A 20,424-nucleotide genomic window follows, 5' to 3' on the forward strand; every position below is an offset into this window, starting at 1 on the left:
ATAAACTTACTATCCGGACTGTACATCCTTTTTTGTATTGGACATAGAATTTATTTCCTTGCATGAAACCCAAAGCTGAACGCATTGAATTTTAGTCCTCTGGCTGTTAGTTTTAGTCTAGTTTTAGTCAGCATTATATTCACAGTCCTTGATAATGTTACGTTAACAATGGCTTACCTTTTTATAAATGTGGATGTGCTGGCCTGTGTGTGTTTCCATTGTTGATCCCAGCTGGTGGCCACACTTGTGGAAAAAGGTATATTTTTTGGCAGTGGGAGATACTGTTTTACCAATCATCATCTAAGGATATATGTATGTGTGTATATATATATATATATATATATACATATATATATATATATATATATATATATGTGAAGAAAACATGAATTAGTGACACGACAGTGGCAGTAAACCCAATGTTTTCTTTGAATTTCGCTCTTTGATAATGTGTAGAGCATGGAGAGAAAAAAAAAGATTCAGTAACATTTGTTAGCTTCAAATATGGGTCTTTTGCCAACCTGGGTATTATAACTCATTGTCACTTGCATCTGTGCACATGAATAATTTTCCTGTTCTCACACTCTAAATTTCACTAACACATGAGAGAAATGCTGGCACTTCTTTTTAATTTTATACATTTCAAACTGTGTAACATTCTTGTTCTATTTGGACATTATCCAATGGGTTCTTTGTTTAAGTTGCTCTTGTAAGATGAAGACATGACTCAGTTGCAGTGCCAGTACCATAAGAATGTAATCCTCCTCTCCTTTGATGTATTGGCCATTAAAAGAACTTGATATTTTGCTTCTTGTGCTCCACTCCTCTACACTGTGATTCTGTTGAAGACAGACCTGTTTGTATAACTCTTGACTCTGCTTTGAAAGCCTTGCGATGATCTTGGAGGCTCCAGATGGAAATATTTGTATGTTTTTAAGTGAGATAGTTTGGTTGGGTGTAGATATTGTTTGTGTTTCATTTCTTGATGTTCTCTGTCCATTTGTTTTTTCTTCTGTTGTCTGGACAATAAGGTGCGTCTGCAGCTCAGATTCATCTCCTGCTGTTGCTCCCTGTGTTCTAAGCCTTTTCTGCTCCACTGCCAATAGATGTGCATGTGTTAAAGATGGCTTCTGTTTTGCGGTGAGCCTGCCTCATCCCGAGGTGCTCTCCTGGGGGCAAAGGTTCACTCCCGCCTCCCCTGTCTCTCTTTGCTGGGGTCATTTGGAGAGGTAATCCACACATGGCTGGATACTCTCAATACAGCTCCAAGCAGAAAGATGGGGCTCCAGCATGGTAAAGGTAGATAGGATTAGGCTCATGGTGAATTGTAATGGGCTCATTTCACAACCTTTCTTTTTTTACCAATTAAGCTGAACTGAGTTGGACTTGTACATGCTCTTAAATCAGGACTTGTACCCAGCAAACCCAGCCCTTAGATGGCAACATGCATGGCTGGGTGAGCCGCTTTAATCCTACGTTTTTTTTTTTTTGTTTTTTTTTTTTTGGTCAATGTCAGCCAGAGGTCAACCTGGTTATAGAATGATTGCCTCACCATGGCTGTGGCCGTCGTTATTTATTTCACTCCACTCCACAAGCCCCAGAGATTGACTTGAAGTACAGAGCCTGTATTTAGACTTTATTTAAGAAGATTGGTGGTGGCCACTGACAGACCGCTCCTGTCAGCCCTGTGTTCACCGATGGCCAGCTGGATCAATATAACACAATTGAGTTTTCCAATCTGTGGTCTTTGGGAACGCAGCCACAGCACTTATAGGGTGATCGCCTCTGATGAAGTCTTCATCAGGATCTATTGACAGATTCATTTGAGCACCCTCTTTCCACCCGTACTACATGTTTTTTCACACTGTAAAGTAATGGGACACTAAAACCCTCTTTAAAAAGTTTTCTAGCAGGTGATGGACAGATTGAACCAGAAGTGCTCCCTCATTTCTCTCAAGTTAACAGATTTATATTTGTATTAATTCATAAATTATGTTTTATTATATCTTTCATAGGAAAGCTGTTTATTTTTTGTGCTGTTGTTGCTAAATTTACATTTGGTGTCCCCCTTCATGCTTAAAACCCAAAACTGCTCCAAGCTGTCAGATTGAACAAAAATGAAAATAAAACACCACATGAAAAAATATTCAATAAAGCAGCAAGAGGTTTGCTTTTGAAAGCAAGGCCTAAAAGTGACCTGGCGGCCGATAAAGGGACTGTGTAAATTTCCAAATTATTTCATATTTGATTTCTAAACAAGCCGCAGGGGTATTGGATATCACACACTAATGCACGGTGGTCACATGTGCACTTTTGGAAATTGGTTGGACACTCTCTGCGGCTCTTTTGATGTCCAAGTTGTTTTTACGCGTCTGGAGTGGAGCTGCTCTTAAGACATAATCCTCACGGTATTGCTGTGGCAAGCACTCCTCTGGCACAACATTTCACAGCGGCGTGCGTGACTCCACTAATTTTCCCCGTTGTTGTTTTACCTGTTTTGTATTTTTGCTACCCCCCTCTTGACCCCCTCTCTCTCTCTGAATTCTCCAGAGAAAGAGAGACTATTGAAGTCAGGGTGGATTGGCCAAAGGTGCTTTGCCAGAGTGAAATGCCCAGTGAAGCTCCCTTCTTTGAGAACTGATTACAGGAGAAGATCTGCTGCATCATACTCTGCAGCTGCGTTTAATAAACTGTAGTGGCTTTTGACACTGATGTTGATGTTTGTGGTTTCCTTCTAATAGCTGACATTTTGTTGAGCTATCATTATGGCTCATTATTTTAGGTTTTTATGTGAAAGGTCCCATATTGTAGAAAGGGAGATTTCCATTTCTTTTTCCATTATAAAGGAGGTCTATATCAATACTGTGAAAGTATCAAAACCCTCAGACCAAGGAGAAATGCGTACAGCCAGTATTCAGAAACTTTGCCTTTAAATGAGCCGTTTTGTTTTCCGTAAGGTTGTGATGTCACAGCTACACGACAACCCACACCTCCTGAAATTTATGTTATTTACCTAAGTTATGTGCACTTTTTTTAATTTCAGTTCAGTGTGAGAGTCTCTACTGCGTTTTGCCGTCATTTATGTTCACGTTAGTTTTCTCCTCTCCTCTGCTCTGTGTGCTCACACACAGAGAAGCAGAGGATAGACAGTCACGGAGAAAACACTGCACACTTGTTGGATGTCAGGAAGCAAATTTGTCATTGCACAGCCTTCCAAAGGTTGGATAACACCTTCTGCGGTGGCCATAACAATTTACTGATGAGTTTTATCCAGAGCCCTGGTTTTACCTAGCTACAGGCTAGGCTACAGGCTGTTACCTGTAGTTGGCCTGGGCTTGCGTCACTCAGAAAACAGTAAGCCAATCAGAAGACAGGGGCATTGAGCAGACACAAGACAGCCTGTTCTTGGTAGAGCTCTAGAGAGAAGCTTAAGAAAACCATATTGAGATGTTTTTTGGTACTTAAAACCACAAAAATATCTCCTATGGTTATCAAGACTTCAAATAAAACACTAAAAAAGTGTTAATATGCGACCTTTAAAAAAGTAAGCTATGAATTGTGTTGCTTGTTTGAAAAACTGCTTGCTCTGGCTCTGTTTTTGCGAGGTTTCACGCATTTGCTGCATCTCCAACCTACTTTCATTGGTCAAAATCAACGCTGACATCCTTCCATTTCCACTCCGGTCAGTTATCACTGATGAAGAGAGACTAATTTATATGTTGAGAAACGGCACATCTTGTACCCTTTTTATAGGGTTATCATCTAAAAAGACGAGTTTTGGAAGGAAATCGGGGACCTGTTGGGAGTTACAAGTAAGTAAACTGTCCTCCAACTATATAAAAACAAGGCTGACAAAAGGTAACTTACTCTAGCAAATGTTAGCTAATGTTAGCTGCTTGTTTGCAGAACAATACTAAAGTGCCAGGCTTTCTCAGGTATTGTAGTTGACTGAAAAATAGCAGTGTTGGCTGAATAAATAAGCTACATCGACATTTCTGAAACAAAACTATTGTCTCTGAACAGTTAATAACTGTTGGGTCCTAATTTCAAACTCAGTATGACCTGACATACGTTTCTGAATGATGACGTTGCTACATATAAACTGGTATAACCCCCCTACCCTGCCTAGCCAGTAGCCACATAGACAGACTGAGCACTCACTGTTGCTGCTGCATCAGCGGTCCAACCCATGTCACTGCTTTTTCCTAACAGAAAAAGTAGGTGTTTCCATTTGAACAACCTAGAAAAAAATGCAGATGGAGTTGTCCATTAATTACTCAGAACCACTCAGAAACACAGAACAAAAATGAAAATATTTGTTTTTTTACACAAAGTAAAAAAAATGTGTGTCACCCCATTTACAGTAATAATGTCTTTTCAACAGAATTAGAGTATAAACAGCTCTTATAACAAGTGTTGACAATGTTATATTTTTACTTCTATATCTACTGTTATAACCCATGAGGCAAATCTTATGAAGGATAGTAATATATTTAATTTGTTGTTCTACTTTTTGTCAATGTTCTTTTTCCTTTTTTTCTTCTTTTTTCAGTTCCAGGGGTAATTTAAGTGAGCCAAAACAGAGCATGAACCACCCACTGCAGTCCCTTGACACAGATATAGTGTCTGAAACTGAACCCCCAGAGAATGGCTGTGATGCGCTGGAACCCCAACTAGCTTCCACTCATGTCCTGCTGGAGCTCCAGCAAGTCTCCAGGCAGATTTCAACTGGACGTCAAAACTCAGATAGAAGCATCACTTCCTCTGACTACTTCATTTTGAGCAGGAAGAGATGTACATATACACCAGCCATTAATCCAACAAGTGGGCTACATGCCATCTTTAGGAGTCCAATACCAAAAGATGACGAAGATGAAAGCTTTTTGATGAGCTTGGCGCCTGAGCTCAAAAGATTGTAACTAATAAAGGGCAGCTTAAAACACAGCTGTTAACCCTAATTGTAAACTGGGAGGGACAACAGATGGCGCTCTCTACTGCGTCCTCACATTGATGTGGCCCCAGCAACCAGCAACCATCCTACCCTCACCACCATCCAGCCACCTATTCTTGGCCAAGTAACCCTGAGTAACCCAAAATGGAAATTCCTGTTCAATTGTTCTTTTTTGTCTTTTTATTTCTTTCATTGTAATATTATTGTTAAACATTAGGTTATTTTGGAGGATGGAAAGTATTTGTTTACATTTTACTGATGTTTCAAGAAGTATTACAAGATGATTATACTGTGTCTTTCTGTGTTCTCAAAAAGAGGGCACTATGTTTATATGTTACTGGCTGTTAAAGAAATGGCAGCTACTTGAGTGTTGACCAGTTGGTAACCTAAAAAAAAGATATTGCATTTGCCAGATGGTTTAAGTGCTTAATACATTGCTTTTGAGAAGTGAGAAGTGTCTTGTTTTTATTACCTCAGAGCCAACAGCAAGTCATTGCTCAGGCTCAGTAGACTCCCTGAATATTGTTGAATAATCCAGAAAATTCTTAATCCAGAAATGCTGTAACTCCAGGTGTGATCTACAAGTGTTAAATTGGTCTTTTCATATTCCTAAACCAAGAGTGTTATCCAAACTGTCATTATTATTTCCCAGGCACCAAGTCCCTACCAAATGGTAGTATCTGTCCCCAGACACATAGTGGGGTTAGGGGACAGACAATACTGCCCACTACTGGAGACAGATGTCAAAGCGCTCACACTGTATCCAGTCCATATTGTATCAAATTTGCTTAGATATATATGTAATCCAAATGTGTCCATGGTCTATGCCCCCACTACCAAAGGGCAGTTTGTGCCTGTCAAGAGAAGTGCAGAGGGGTGTTTCACAAAGCAGGATTGGGTTTTCAAACCCCCCAAAAGTTTTTAAACTAAACTAAATTAACTTTAAGTTAAACTTTAAGTTTTATCATGTTTTAAATTTAAATCTGTGAATTTAAACCTGACTATTAGCAAAGTGCTAGCTGGATTGTGAGATAACTCACTTATTCTGACAGTAACTGACAGTTAATCAATATGACTCTTTATTACAGCCTATATAATTATAAGCATATTTAAAATATCACAGTGTCCAGATCACAAAAATTAACCATTCTAGCTGGGGAAATGATTAAAACTAAAGAAAATGACATTAGCAATGAATAAATAACTTAGACACTTACTTATTTACAGAGGGCGAAATCACAAGCGGTGCCCCAAAAAGATTTCATCTCCTTGTGCTGCAACATTGCTCGTAGTATCTGGACATTTTTTTGTGCTCCATCCGCTAGAGTTTGCTCGCTCACTGTAGGAAGAGTTGTAACATTTGAGGTCACTCACTCACTCGTAGACATTGAGGTGACGGTGTGTGTGAATGTGGTCTTGAGCAGGGTCTGCGTCTCTGTACTGAACCACTTATTCTTCCAGGCAGAGAGGAGGTTTTCTCTGTATATGGGGGTTTTATTACAGTGTAGCCAATGCTGCAACTGTTGCCAGTTAACAGCATTTGACCCTTTGCTAAGCCTGGCGCCCCTTTAGTTACTGTTGCTACTGTATGCCTGTCAAGCTTTCCAACTGCATGCATACAGTTTAGAGTGTCAGTGATGCCTCTCAAAATGTGTAATAATATGTATTCATTTTTGGATCGATGGAGCCTTGATTTCAGACAGAAGTAGACAAAAGTAGCTTCTCAGAGCCAGGCTAGCTGTTTCCCCCTGCTTCCAGTCTTTATGCTACGCTAGGTTAACCTCATCCTGACTCCAGCTGTGTACTCAACACACAGATATGAGATTGATATTAATCTTCTCATTGCAAAGAAATAAAGCAAATAAGTGTGTTTCCCAAAATGTTGAACTATTCCTTTAAACTCTCCTCCCCTCTCTGTCTTTCATCCTGTTTCCTTTAACTCACATATATTCCTCCTTTCTTTTTTCACTCTATGCTTCCATCATTCTTGTGCAGCAGAGAAGTTCCTGCCCCCTGTGATGTTAATTCCTCAGTGATCTGGCCCGCTCAGGGCACTGGTGCTGTTTACACAGACCGTCATATAGAGTGCAGGGAATATATTAAACTCCACACAGCACTGTTGACCACTCTGTTCTAGCTTGTTTGTGAGTGCAGCAATGTCTAAGGGTCAATGTGTACATGTCATCATATTTTATATATTTCTTCTGAAAGCTTTTACATATATATCACTTGTCACTATTTTTTTTAATTTTTTTTTTAGAATTGTCTTTGTTACTGGGTCAGAAAGTAACAAACAGCCTTTTCTTCAGTATGTAAAATATCCAGTTTAAAAAGATGTGGGTGACAGTCACAACCTGATGTCTAAATTTTAACAAGACTAATATTAATCTATTGGCAAATGCAGTAAGTACATGTGAGAACTAGAGATGTCCTGAGCTGATCCTGTGGATCGGTATCAGGGCTGATCCGAGCATATTTTACGGGATCAGTATCTGCTAATACAAACCCGATCGGAATCCAGTCCTTTCTTCACTGTGTTTTGTCCACATCCGTCCTTTACAACAGCCAACAGTGCAGCATTTTGCTGCTTAGAAGAGCGAAAATTAGAGTGTGTGCATATGAAAAATTACGTGGGCGTACCGGTGCAATTGTTTCTGAACTCTGACACCCAAAATGACAAAATACAGATTCACTGATTCACCTGCGTTAATGACTGTTAACAAATCTTTAATCTTTGCTCACTTCTACTTGCAAATATCAGTGTAAACATTCAGGTATCAGCTTCTCATTTGTTGTGGACTCTGACCATGACTCTCTGTGGTTAATATGACAAAACATCAACGGTGAATGAGAGTTGAATCTTCCCACATCAACTTGCAGCTTCATATCATAATTTAAGGACCAAGTAGCACATGAAAAATAAGTCTACAGCTGTTATTTGAATGTGTCAGATATATATTTAGTCAACATTTAGATAAACATACAGTATGTATCAGATCAGACTCTGTATCAGCAGACCAAATATTAAAGGACTCAAATGGATCGGGATTGGGGCCAAACAAATCTTGATTGAGACATTGGTAATGAAAACTGAAAGGTCTAAAGTTACCTTACAGACAAATGTCAGTGGTCTCATGTTCTGTGGTTACATGCCTGACAGTTGTGTGTCTCTGTCTTTCTGTCCTTCTTTTCAGAACTGTCAGATGTCGAACCCAACGTTTTCCTGAGGCCCTTTCTAGAAGTGGTCCGCTCTGAGGACACCACAGGACCCATCACTGGCCTTGCCCTTACCTCTGTCAACAAGTTCCTTTCATATGGCCTTATAGGTAAGATATCTTGACATGGCTAATGTTTATGCTTTAAAAAAGTAAGAAACCCAGTGATGTTGAGGAAGAGCAAACATATTTATCCACCTGCCTGTTTTCAATGACTGTGAAAAGTGTTCATGTATCTTAGTTTAATATTGAGTTGGCATCCCCACTGTACAATATAGGTAGATATTTTAACCTTCAACTCATCTGTTTATAGTGTCAACATAGATTCTTCAAATGTGCAGTTTATCTAAACCCAGTCAAGTGTATTCCTCTTATCCTGCAATATAACTGGTGTTTGGTCTAATTAGGACAGCTCAACTTCATTTAGGCATTTTCTGAACATCTATTGTTTTTAACTTTCTAGGGTAATCTTTGGCCACTTTAGTCTTACCAAAGTCCATGGACTTATTTCATTCTAATGGTATTTCCTCATCATCAGGTTGTAGCCACCGAGTTTTAATGATTTATAACTAAGTGAATTAAATTCAGTAAGGGATTTGAAATTTTCTGATTTGATAAGTGGAGTCTATTCTGGATTCACAATTGTTGAAATGCTAACCATTGACCCCTGGAATCTGTGGTCCAAGTTATCTCCTTGGGAATTTAATATTGTAATCCAAATATTTTCTTACATTTTCACCGTAAACCTGTTGAAGTTGAGATTGGGAGCCTCAGTATCATCCTGTCACTACAAAAGGTCAGTTTTTCACTGGGAAGCTAAGTTTTAACCAATTGTCAGGTCAGTCCAGGAATGCCTGGAATGGCCTTTTCTCATCATTGATGCAGAAGCTGACTTGTGCTGGCGTACAGTCAGGACTGCCTGTCCTTATTAGTCTCATCATGGAAATATGGCCCAGTGTCTGCCAGTTGTTTTGTTAAGTGTGAAATGAGCATGCATCACCAGATGTTAGTCTAAATAGCAGGGGTTGAGTCAATGTTACATTGCTGTCAAAACAGCTGCAGTTATTGCTAAACTAAATAACAGCCTACGAATACATGACCAGTACACTGTTGAAAAGCTATCGGGAACATATCTTGTATTTCTGGGTCCGTTAGATAGTTTTTTACTTTTTACTAAAGTGAGCAGCAGTATGCAGGCAATATGGTGTGATTTTGGTTTTGAGCTTTTCTTTGAAACCAAATGTTATGCATGTCTAAGAATTACATTCTCTGGAACAGATGAGGGTTGAGGATTTTCAGGTGTTGAATTGAACTGAAGACCAGCAGAATGCATTCTAGACCCAGAGTACAAGTTAGAAGGACTGTTCCCCCTAGGCTCACACACATTCACGCAATATTTGTGCAAAGATCCTCTCACAAATCGCTCCCCAACTCCCAGAGCTTCTGTCTGTCACTCCAGACCTGACACCAGCTCCCTTAATCCCCACCACCCCCATCCTGACGCCATCGCACCACCACCAGCATCTCATCAGCGCTGGTCTAAGGGATGCATGGCTGTGGCGACGCAGCTCTGCCGCTCTTAAGGTGACGGCTCCCGTTCTCCACTCGCAATAAAGATGAGGAAACACGACTGGTTGGACAACTTTATTAACCCTACTGCATCTCAGTTTGACTTTTATTCCTCAAACAGAGAAAAGTCTCCAGCAGCCTGTTAACACACTCACCTCTTCTCTTCTCTTGTTTAACTTTGCCATGCATCCATTTTTTTCTCTGGTAGTGGGGGCAGGGTGGCTTGAGCTGGCGATACTGAATGCGTGTTCAAAGAGTATTGTAACTTGATCTGAAGAATGTGTTAAAATCTCCCGGAGGAGACTTAAGACATATTTTCTCATGAAAGTGTAGAGTGACTGTGTATAAGAATTAGATTTTCACAGAGAGTTTCGCTGTACCAAGAAATGATTTTAAGTTATCTGTATTATACGAAATATCCATGTTTTTTAAAAAGGGATTTTTCTTAATTTAATGTTTTGGCTTCTGTTTTATTTAAGTGAATTCTACATTTTTGTTCTTGTTGAATGTCATACAGATTTTTTATGTGTTAAATATATACAGTACAGCTAAAAGTGGGTACTGCATTATTCTGTCTGAAAGTTTGTCCTTGACAGTTGTATTTGGGTATTTTTCTTGTTTGACAGATTCTATTCTGTAAAATATATATTTTCAATTTCCTAATTTACACGTAGATATGTAGATGGATAAATAAATAGATAGAATAGGTAGATAGATAGATAAAGTAGATATATTGATTGATGGATATATTTGGTTGATAATTAATCATTTGCAATGAAAAAAGTGCAATGTTCCAGCAGCAAAGTCATATAAATCACAAAGCAAATGATGCAAATGTAATAAAAACTCTAAAAACCTAGATCCATACACCCTATCCTACTGTATATGTATTGACTTTACAGTGCTAGTGCCCAGTTATATACTGTATACTGCCAAGTCAACTAAATAATGTAACAGCCGTTCAGGCCACTAAAGGAAAAACATAATTCATACATTAGAAATATGATACTTTTAAAAACACACCAAGGTTTGTATGAGTCCCTGCAATTCTAGTTAAAAGCTAATAGTTCTCAGTTATATACTTTTCTTTCAATAATAATAAGAGTTAATCAAAACATTTGATTAACCAATTTTCTCATCTCTGAAGGAGCATTTGAGGACTTTACTGATTAAATTCAGCATTACACTCTCATCAAATATCCTTTCAGCTAAAGTCATCACTGAAGTTAGAGTAAATAAAATCGACCACATTAGAAACAAGAGAATCGGGCACATATCAGCGGTAAATGGGCAGAATGTACAACAACACTGGTCTTGTCAAGCACTGCCATCTCCTGGCTGGGAGGAAATACAAAATTTAACAAAGTCACTGATGAACACTTCTCATGGCTGTGTTAATAACAAAATACTATGCATTAGAGTTATTCCTGTAAGTAAGACAGATGATGTTGTAATTGTACATGATACTTTACACATTGCTAACTTGCTTAATTATACATGAAATTGTTTGATATCTTGTAAGCTTTCAGCAAAGGAGAGTGTGTTGATGCCCTGGGTCAGTTCAGTTATTATCCCTCTCTCTTCATCTGCTGTCATAAAACAGCCCCTCTTTATCCTGGGTGTTGTGTTGAATATGATCCTCCCCTTCAGTGTGTCACCCAGAACATTTCCCCCCTTGTCCGTCCAGCATGTCCCCCACCACCATTTTGCTTGTCTAGGGCCCAAGAGAAAGGGAAAGGAAATCACCTCTCACACACACTTACTTTGCTAACCCTTTTCATTTAGTGTGAGGTAATTCCTCTCAATCTGTGGCCTGAGGTCTACTGGCATGGAGGGAGCACTAAACTAAGCCCCAGTGCTGACAGACACCCAAATCACTTCTCTATCCTCTCTTTTCCCACTGCTCATCTCTCCTCCCCTGTTCCTCCTCTGCTCTTCCTCTGTTTCTTCTGTTGCCCAGCAGTCAGCAAAGGCCTCACTGTGCTGCTAGTGGCCTCATGGTCACTTGCCCTCATAGGGCTCAGAGCGAGGCTCAGCTGAGGCTTAAGCTGCAGCCACTACCAGAATGGATGAGCTTAGAGTACAGCTGTAGCCTGCGTATGATTTTAGGGTTGAATAAATTGTTATTCATAGAAAAAGTGGCTGTTGTAATAAAAGGAAGAACTGCATAATTAACATGAGCAGCATTATTAAATGTTGCTCAACAAAGAAAAGAGCGCCATCTCGAACCCAAGAAAAAAGAAATCACAATAAACATCAGAAATTCACAGATCATGAGAGGAAACAGGTTCACTACTACTACACTAATTGGAAAAAAGAACTACAGTTCATGAAAAAGGTTGCACTCCGATGGTTAAGAAAAAGCAAAAAAATCACCTCATGTCTTAATCATGTTAGTGGATTTTATTTTCAACTAATGGACAAAGCTGCTGAAGTGCTTCAGTGTCAAGTCTTCACCAGAGAGTATATGACAGTAGTGGGCTTCCTATTTACAGGACACCTCATGCAGTCAACAGGAAAACAGTTGTACCTGTGAGAACATCCACACAAACTATATATATATATATGTGTATATATATATATATATATATATATATATATATATACATGTTCTAGTTCTAATTGTGGTTTTATATTCAGAGATTTGTACTTAAATTTTCTTTTAATTTGGTTATTAGTTGAAAATAAAATTCACCAAAAAGACATAGGATGAGTATTTATGCTTTTTTGTAACTTCAGTGCCATCTTTTTCCTGGATTTGTTTTGGGGAACCAAAACCAAAACATTGAGGTGCAAAAACACCACCGCTTACCATCAAGAAAACAAAATCCTATAAATATATGCATTCCATGCATTGACTGTTCTACACTCTGACTGTGTAGCTAAAGTTGGCAGCAGAGCAGCCTGGCTGAAAGGTGATCTTGTGCTATTCAGAAGATGAACAGGTGAACAAACTCATTTTCTTCTCTGAGCATGGAAAAAAGCAGCAGTCCCTTTGTTTGGTTTCTAAAGATGTATTGGCTCTTATGCAGAGTGCAGCCTGAGAGCTTTTTGTGTGTTGCTCTCCTAAAACCAGCCACTCTGCCCTCTCTGCCTGCTCTCACTCACGCCACGTCTTTGATTTTTGTGACCGGAGTTTGATATACTTAAACTGCTTTATGTGGCAGCTGGTTCAACCCCCTATTGACTTTGCCCACATGCCCTCAGGCGCACACACACACACACACACACACACACACACACACACACACACACACTGAGCCTCTCCTTTCCTCAGTGTTATTTTAACAATGCCCCCCACCCACCCCTCCTTTGGACAGTGCTTGTATAGACTGTGTGCCAAGAGAAGGATTAGTGTTTTATATCACTTCTGACATTCTGCTGGATCCCCCTGTGGCTCTAGTTTCTGCGTCTGGACGTTGGATGTTTTCAGCACAACTTCCATGCTTGTTGTCGCCCTCGCCTCTGGAGGGATGTCGGCATTGCTCGGCCTCAGCAGCCACACACACAGACCGGTTCTCAGCCATTAACCAACTTCTCCCTGATGCTCTGCCCTCCAGTTCTTTATAACAGCAGGCAATTACTGAAGTGTCCTAAACATTTACTAAGTGGGGAGGTTCCTAAGAAGTCACCTCATTCGTCTAATGTCTACTAGTAATCACATGCTCAAACAGAGAGGTTCACCGTAAACCCTGAGCAACCCATCCTTTCCAGATATCAGAAGCTTCATGTTGACAGGCGGCATTGTTGCACTACTTGGAAAATCCTCATCTACGCCTCCCTTTCTCTGTCTCTCCCTCCGTCCTTCCGCTCCCCTCTCTTTCCCCCTGTGCTTATTAGTTAATGAATTGCTGCTCCTAAAGGCGATGGGAAAGGAAAACAGGCTGGCTCCAGGCAGATTGCTGGCCAGCCGCTCGGGTTTCAAAAACACTGGCTCCTGTTGCTCTGACAGCCAATTTGTCCCAGCCTTCCTCCAACAAAAGGCCACATCTGGTCATTAGATCCCAGGGTTTGAAGGACAATGTGGATGGACCACACCACATTTGTGTAGTTTTGTTTATGTGCTGAGCTGTTAGAGCTGTGTTCTTGGCTGAGTCCACACAATCATTACCCCCCACTTCTTAAATATTATGTCTCATTCAGCCTAGATTTACATTATCACTGGCATGGTGATGCATTCTCATTTGTTTGATGTCATATCTGACACACAATGGTTTTAACTGCCTTAAGTGCAAAATCTGTTCAGAAATTGAATTTAGACACTCGGGGGTTGGTTTCCACCACATGCACGACAGGTAAAGCTAGTACAGCTCTACCCCTCCTCACTGACATTGGATGGTAGAAATGAGTATCCTACTAATATATGGTTTCCTGTTTCATTCAAACGTTTTCCAAGCTACAGGGATTCAAGAAATAGTCCCCAACACAGTCCTGCCACCCTGCTGTGTGTCCTCTCTGAAGTAGCAGACATGGCAGCTGCAGATATTAACCAGCTACTACATATGCTCTCTTTACTCTCATGTCAACATACAGTAGTGCCTGTAGAGTAATGTTCCTATAGAACATATATATAGTCTGCTTTCTGCGAGTCATTCATGGAAAAATGACTGTAGGATGGAGTATTTATAGTGTATAATGAATTCCTGTGTAGGCTATAAGCAGAAGGGTCAGACTTGTTCTCTTTACTTAACATTTACATGTCAACGTGCACTCAGCGGCTGCTTTATTTGGCACCTGAGCTGTGTCATAAATTGATATAGGGCTGCAAATAACAATTATTGTCATAGATTAATCTGGGTGACATCTTTCAAATGTGTTATTTTTGACCTATTGTAAAACCCAAAGATATTAGGTCTATCATCTAAGAAAATAGTCACATTTAGGAAGCTGGAACCAGTGAATTTATACCATTTTTGCTTAAAAAATTACAAAACAACTACCAAAGTGGTCGCTAATTTCACTCGGGGCGGCTGTGACTCAGGAGGTAGAGTGGGTCAGTGTGTGAATGTGTGTGAATGGTTAGATTTCCTCTGATGGGCAGGTTGGGACCTTGCATGGTAGCCCCTGTACCCATTCAGTGTATGAATGTGTGTAAAAGCGCTTTGAGTGGTCGGAAGACTAGAAAGGCACTATATAAGTACAGTCCATTTACTGTCAATCAACTGACTAATCGACAAAGCATTTCATCTCTAAATTCTACCTATATGAAGCTCCTAATGTTCATTTTTTGTTGAGGAGGTCAGAGTGGTGTTATTAGTAGTTAGTGGTGGTGTTGTATTGGATTGCACTATATTGAGTGTTCATAATATTCTGCCCTGTATGTAAATTGTGAGGACAAAAACATTCCAAACAGCAGTCAATGTAATGCTGTCCAGTGCATCACCACATTGTAAGTATGACATCAATAATAAACATACAGTTGAATGAACATAACAGTTGAAAAACTGAACATAATAAGTTTTATAAAGGTAGACTTTATGGCTGAGCTGTTGTGTTGGATTGCATTACAGGTCTTAAAGTGGCTACTGAATGTATCCCACATTCACTGTGACTCAGCTGCATGGTAATCATAAACATGAAATGATTGGACTTTGAGTGCAAAATCATTTGTCAGATTTTCCATATGTATAATGTCAACTGTAAAAATGACTCCAGCGATAACATGGCTTCAAAAACAAATCATGTTGGTTTTAGTGATTGTATTTTCTGAGTCTGTGTTGAGTCAGCCTTTGGAAACATGTCGTATTGCTTGTCCATTTGCAGATGCCAACCATGAAGCAGCAGCTGAGGCCATTGAGAACATGGCAGACGCAGTCACACATGCCAGATTCGTGGGAACAGACCCTGCCAGTGATGAAGTGGTCCTTATGAAAATTCTACAGGTACGATATGTTTACTAGCAGTAACTACAATGATCTTGCTCTGACCTGATAGACATGACAAATAAGGTCCATGTTGTAGGTCTCAATCCCCGTACAAGTGAATCCAGTACAGTACAGCAACTCTCATGTGAAGCTTATTGTTAAGTTTTGTTGAGTCTGTGTGACAGAAGTCTAATTTCAAGTTCATAGTAATTGAATGTAGTTTCTGAAGCCTCAAAAATGAACATGTGGTAAGAACTTTGCTTTCCCGGTAGTCTGTAAAACACTTAGAGCAGGAACTTTTGCCCATGGTCTTAAATGAAAACAACATTCAAGGCGTCCAGTGTTCAAATAAAATCTTAAAATATGCTCAATTGGTAAATTAAATTGCTATATGAGGCCTGATACCTTCCTCTTTTAAACATGGTAGTGAATGAAACAAAAGCCTGTGTCCACATCATCAAAACTTGATAACTTACAAACATGAACACACGTCTTGTCCTGCAGCTTAGTTTGTTGAACAAGCCGCCAAACAAATATGCACTGGGGAAAAGTGCACCGCTAACGTCAGTTAGCAGCTGGATAGCCAATTAGCTGCTCAGCTGCAGCACATTAAACAGCAGGTAAACATACCCACAGATGTCACTTCGGACCCGTTAAATGTTGGTTTGGTCGTTGCTCTTCAAAATCCCAGTTAGCGACGCGCTGTATGTCCATGACTTGTACTTACAGCAGTTTGTTTACTTTGTATTTTTGCAATTAATCCGCGGTTCACATGCGTGTCGAACCGTGGGGGGGCGATCCATACGTATCACGGATCAACTATGATCCGTTACACCACTACTGAACGAGATGGCTAAAACATAATATCTCCATATTTTTCTGCCTTTTGGTAATATAATGCATATTGTGATATTGTTTAACATTTTGTTCTGAAATATCTGTAAAAACGAGTCAGACCAGCATCTTACACTAACCAGTCTGTAAATAAATCCCATTAGATTTGAACTGGCAGGTACCACCATTCTTTCATTTAACATTATTAAACATCAATATTTTTAACAAATATTAAGACAAAATAAAATTAAAATCCAAATCTAAAGTCAACATACTTAACACAGTGCTACCTCTGTTTTGCCATAAGAAAATCAAATATATCCTCTCATATAATGCACCAGAGGTAACACGCACTCTTTAATTTAATGAGGTCTGTTAGTGCTACCTAGTACCAAACTGTACCAGCTCACTTTTTCCTATGCACAACAGTAAACACATGTTCAAATAAATGCACACAAACAGCATTATTTCTGATTACAATATCTTATCTTTAACAAAATCCCTGGAGCTCTGTGTTTTTCAACATATCATCAGAGTATTAGTATGACTTTACTTGACAATTCCAGTATTTAAATATTTTTGTTTTCGTCATCTCGGAGACTTGTAAGATGAGCTTGATTGTTGAGACTGTGAACTTTAATACAGTGGTATTGTGCTGTTTCAGGTCCTGAGGACTCTGCTGCTGACACCAGTTGGAGCCCATCTGACCAATGAGTCTGTTTGTGAGATCATGCAGTCCTGCTTCCGTATCTGCTTCGAGATGCGCCTAAGTGGTTAGTCACATCAAATACTCATTTGTACTTTTTCTGATATAATAGTCATCTCTAGGAAGATTCAAACTGATTTTAAACGATGTCACTTTAGTTATAATCACAACTCAAATGCTGTAAAATCTTTAAGCAACTCCTATGGTTGTATGTGCATGCTCACAGCTTTTGGACCCAACCTGTGGGTTAGGACCTTCAAATGGGCCACAAGAGAAATCTGGAAGGACATGAGATGACTAATGGAATAAGAATACAATCAAAAATATGTTCTGTGACAAGATGTTATGTTTTCAGACTTTTCTATAACCATGTCCATTTTATTGTAAAATACTTAATAGTTTTGCTCCTATATTATTCATATTAAACAACCTCAGAGGGAAAGCTCTCGGGTAATGCTTAACCTTTGGAACCTGTGATGAAAGATCACAAGTATTGCTTCATTTTAAGGGGCCTTCATTTAAACTCCTTGCTGAAGCTTGACTCAATGTCTTTCTGACTCTCATTCTTCTATCTACTGTATCTTACTTCTCTATTACATCCTGTTTGGTTCTAATGTCTGTTGTTCTTTTGTGTGTGCAGAGCTCCTCAGGAAATCAGCTGAACATACACTGGTTGATATGGTGCAGCTACTGTTCTCCAGGTAAATGAATGGGACAGTGATGAATGAAGATAAATGAAGTGATAAGGTAGACCTCAAGTGTTTAGGACTCAGTATAACACTGATATAATCAAATATAATACTTTTAGGGACTGTATTGTTAGTTAATAAAAACACTTTTTGTAGCACTAGAATTTAAGTATGAGTGCTGCTTCCAAGTCCAAGAGCAGAGTAGTTCCAAACCCCGAATCTGAAGTTGTTTCACCACAGAAGAAGAGAAGGCCCGACTGCTGCTGCACTCTCCCATCACCTCTGGATTATAGATTTGAGGTTTTCAGCATATATCTGTCTCCCAGGCCTCATTATTCCCCTAAAGCTCATGAATTTCATTTTGCACTGTGCACAAGGTCAATGGGCCACTGATTCACTAATGCCATAACATGATTTCTCCTTTGCATGGCATTTAACATAAGAGCTCTTCTTTCCCCATCATCCCCCTCTACACAACCCCCCCTGTGCAGATGCATCAGAGTGCCAGTCACATTCAGTCACAGACAAGGGGATGAGCCAATTGAGCTACACACTGTATGATCTGCATATAGATGAAGCTGGTCTCAGCTTCAACAGCAAAGCTCCCAGCCCCATAAATACACACACACACACACACATGCACACAGGTACACATACAGAATTAGCATTGCCAGCGATCCCAGACAGGAGCAATCAGGAAAATCAGCTACAAAAAAGCTTGTCTGCTCATCTGAATGTGAAGGAGCTAACTTGGAGAACAAACACAGCTCAAAAAAAGTTATGGTGTGATTCACCTCCTCTTTGAAAGCGCACAAATCTCCACCAAGACTATTTGATGCAGGATTTGTCACAAGTTGCCATTCGGTGACACTCCCTCCAAGCATTCTCTGGCTGTTTTTATTTATTGGCAGGACTCTTGCATTGCACCTTGTTATCAGATCCTCTAACCAGATTTTACTGTGCAAACATGGAAATAGAAAAGCATGGCAGCCACAGTCGTAAACAGCAGCATCCCTGTCCATAAACAGAAGATATAAATTTAGTGTGGGTGTTTTAGTACATACTTCTGATACTGCTCGCTCTCTCTCACACACACGCACACACACACACACACACACACACACACACCTCATTTTGATCATGTTCAACCCCCTGCCCCCCACTTGTCTACAGACCCTGGATAATAGAGATGTGAGTGGGTCTGGGCTGCAGCCCCCACCCCCCATCAGAGAATAATGAGCAGCAGCTCTTTTCAGCTCCTCAGAAAGAGTCTTAGATTGCCTGCTGAAAGTATTAGGCATGTTAATCTGTTGGACCCACAGATCATCCAATAATCGTGCTCGCAAGACAACACTCTCTGAACGTGTTAATGTCAGGAGAGGGGCTGCCGTCTCTCCCTTTTTTTTTGTTTGTGTGCGTGTGATTGGTGGTGACATCTCATTTTCCAGCAAAGCCTAAAAGTCCACAGAAACCTAGTGGTACACACATAATAGCAGCAGAGGTAGGGGTATCCTATACATAATCTGTTAAATGTTTCACTACATTTTTAAACAAAAATTTAAAAAATCTACCGGTTCCATCTTCTCAAATGTAAAAACCTTTTGGTTTGCTTGGTCTCTCATGACAGTAAATTAAATATCATGGGTTTTGGAGCTCTGGTCAGACAAAAGAAGACATTTGAAAACCACACATCGTAACACAGACTTTAAAAAAAAAAAATATTAGACTGCAAGATAACCCCAATGACTTGCTCACAACAATACAGTTCTGTATTATACTATACTTTAATATGAGTATGTTATCCCAAGGAAAAACATTTATCAGAAATAAATGAAAGAACTGGGTAAAACAATCTGTTCAAACTATAAACTGTTGCATCATCTGTATAATTGTAACATTTTAATTTAATCTAGTTGCAGGTGTTCAGGAACAAATGTACCCAAAATGCATTAAGAAGGGAGTGAGATCTGATCACTCAGTGGTGTGGTGGATGAAAATACAACAACGTCCTCATTTAAACCAACAAGAAACCAAATAAAGAGATGGTTTGTGCTAATTGCTGATGGAGCATCTTTAGGCTACACCTCAGCACTTAGACCAGCTTCATTTACACAGAACAAGTTGATCAGCCCAGTTAACGACAAGACAAGCTCTGTATTTCACCGTGTTTGTACTGTATTCATGGTGTTTGAGGTTATTTATCAGTGCCAACAAGCTGTTTAGCAATACACATGCACCCCAAGCTACAGTTGTAATAGTACAAGGTGAGAGTAACAAATCCAGTTTCAGAAACTTGTTGAGCTGAGCTTCATAAAACCCCAACAACAAAGCTGCTGCGCCACCTCTTGCACTAGTGTTTATCAGCTGCACACATTTTTTTTTCTCTTCTAACATGGAATAAGATCTCAGATATTCATGTTTGGACCGTGCTTGAACTTTTTTTTTTGCTCTGTGACAGTGGTGGACAGTGCCCAGTGGTTAAAACTTAGCATCTGAACCAACAAATTAAAGATAATAAATAAAGATGAGAAAATGAAGGAAGAAACAATATAGAAGCAAGTTTTCAGTACCTATAAGGATGATGCCTGGATGATTG

At 39.6% G+C, this 20,424-nt stretch overlaps 1 protein-coding gene across 2 annotated transcripts in view; it reads left to right on the forward strand.

Annotated features, from left to right (window-relative positions):
* gbf1 (golgi brefeldin A resistant guanine nucleotide exchange factor 1) overlaps nt 1–20,424 on the forward strand; it is a 91,992-nt gene that overhangs the window by 41,822 nt on the left and 29,746 nt on the right. For both annotated transcript variants that reach the window (XM_042432582.1, XM_042432583.1), the window contains exons 4-7: nt 8,146–8,277; nt 15,499–15,617; nt 17,098–17,206; nt 17,780–17,840. In XM_042432582.1, the coding sequence (XP_042288516.1) occupies nt 8,146–8,277; nt 15,499–15,617; nt 17,098–17,206; nt 17,780–17,840 (421 nt within the window). The remainder of the gene's footprint in view (nt 1–8,145; nt 8,278–15,498; nt 15,618–17,097; nt 17,207–17,779; nt 17,841–20,424) is intronic.

This window comes from Thunnus maccoyii, chromosome 14 (assembly GCF_910596095.1).
Source record: "Thunnus maccoyii chromosome 14, fThuMac1.1, whole genome shotgun sequence".
Taxonomy (NCBI): Eukaryota; Metazoa; Chordata; class Actinopteri; order Scombriformes; family Scombridae; genus Thunnus; species Thunnus maccoyii.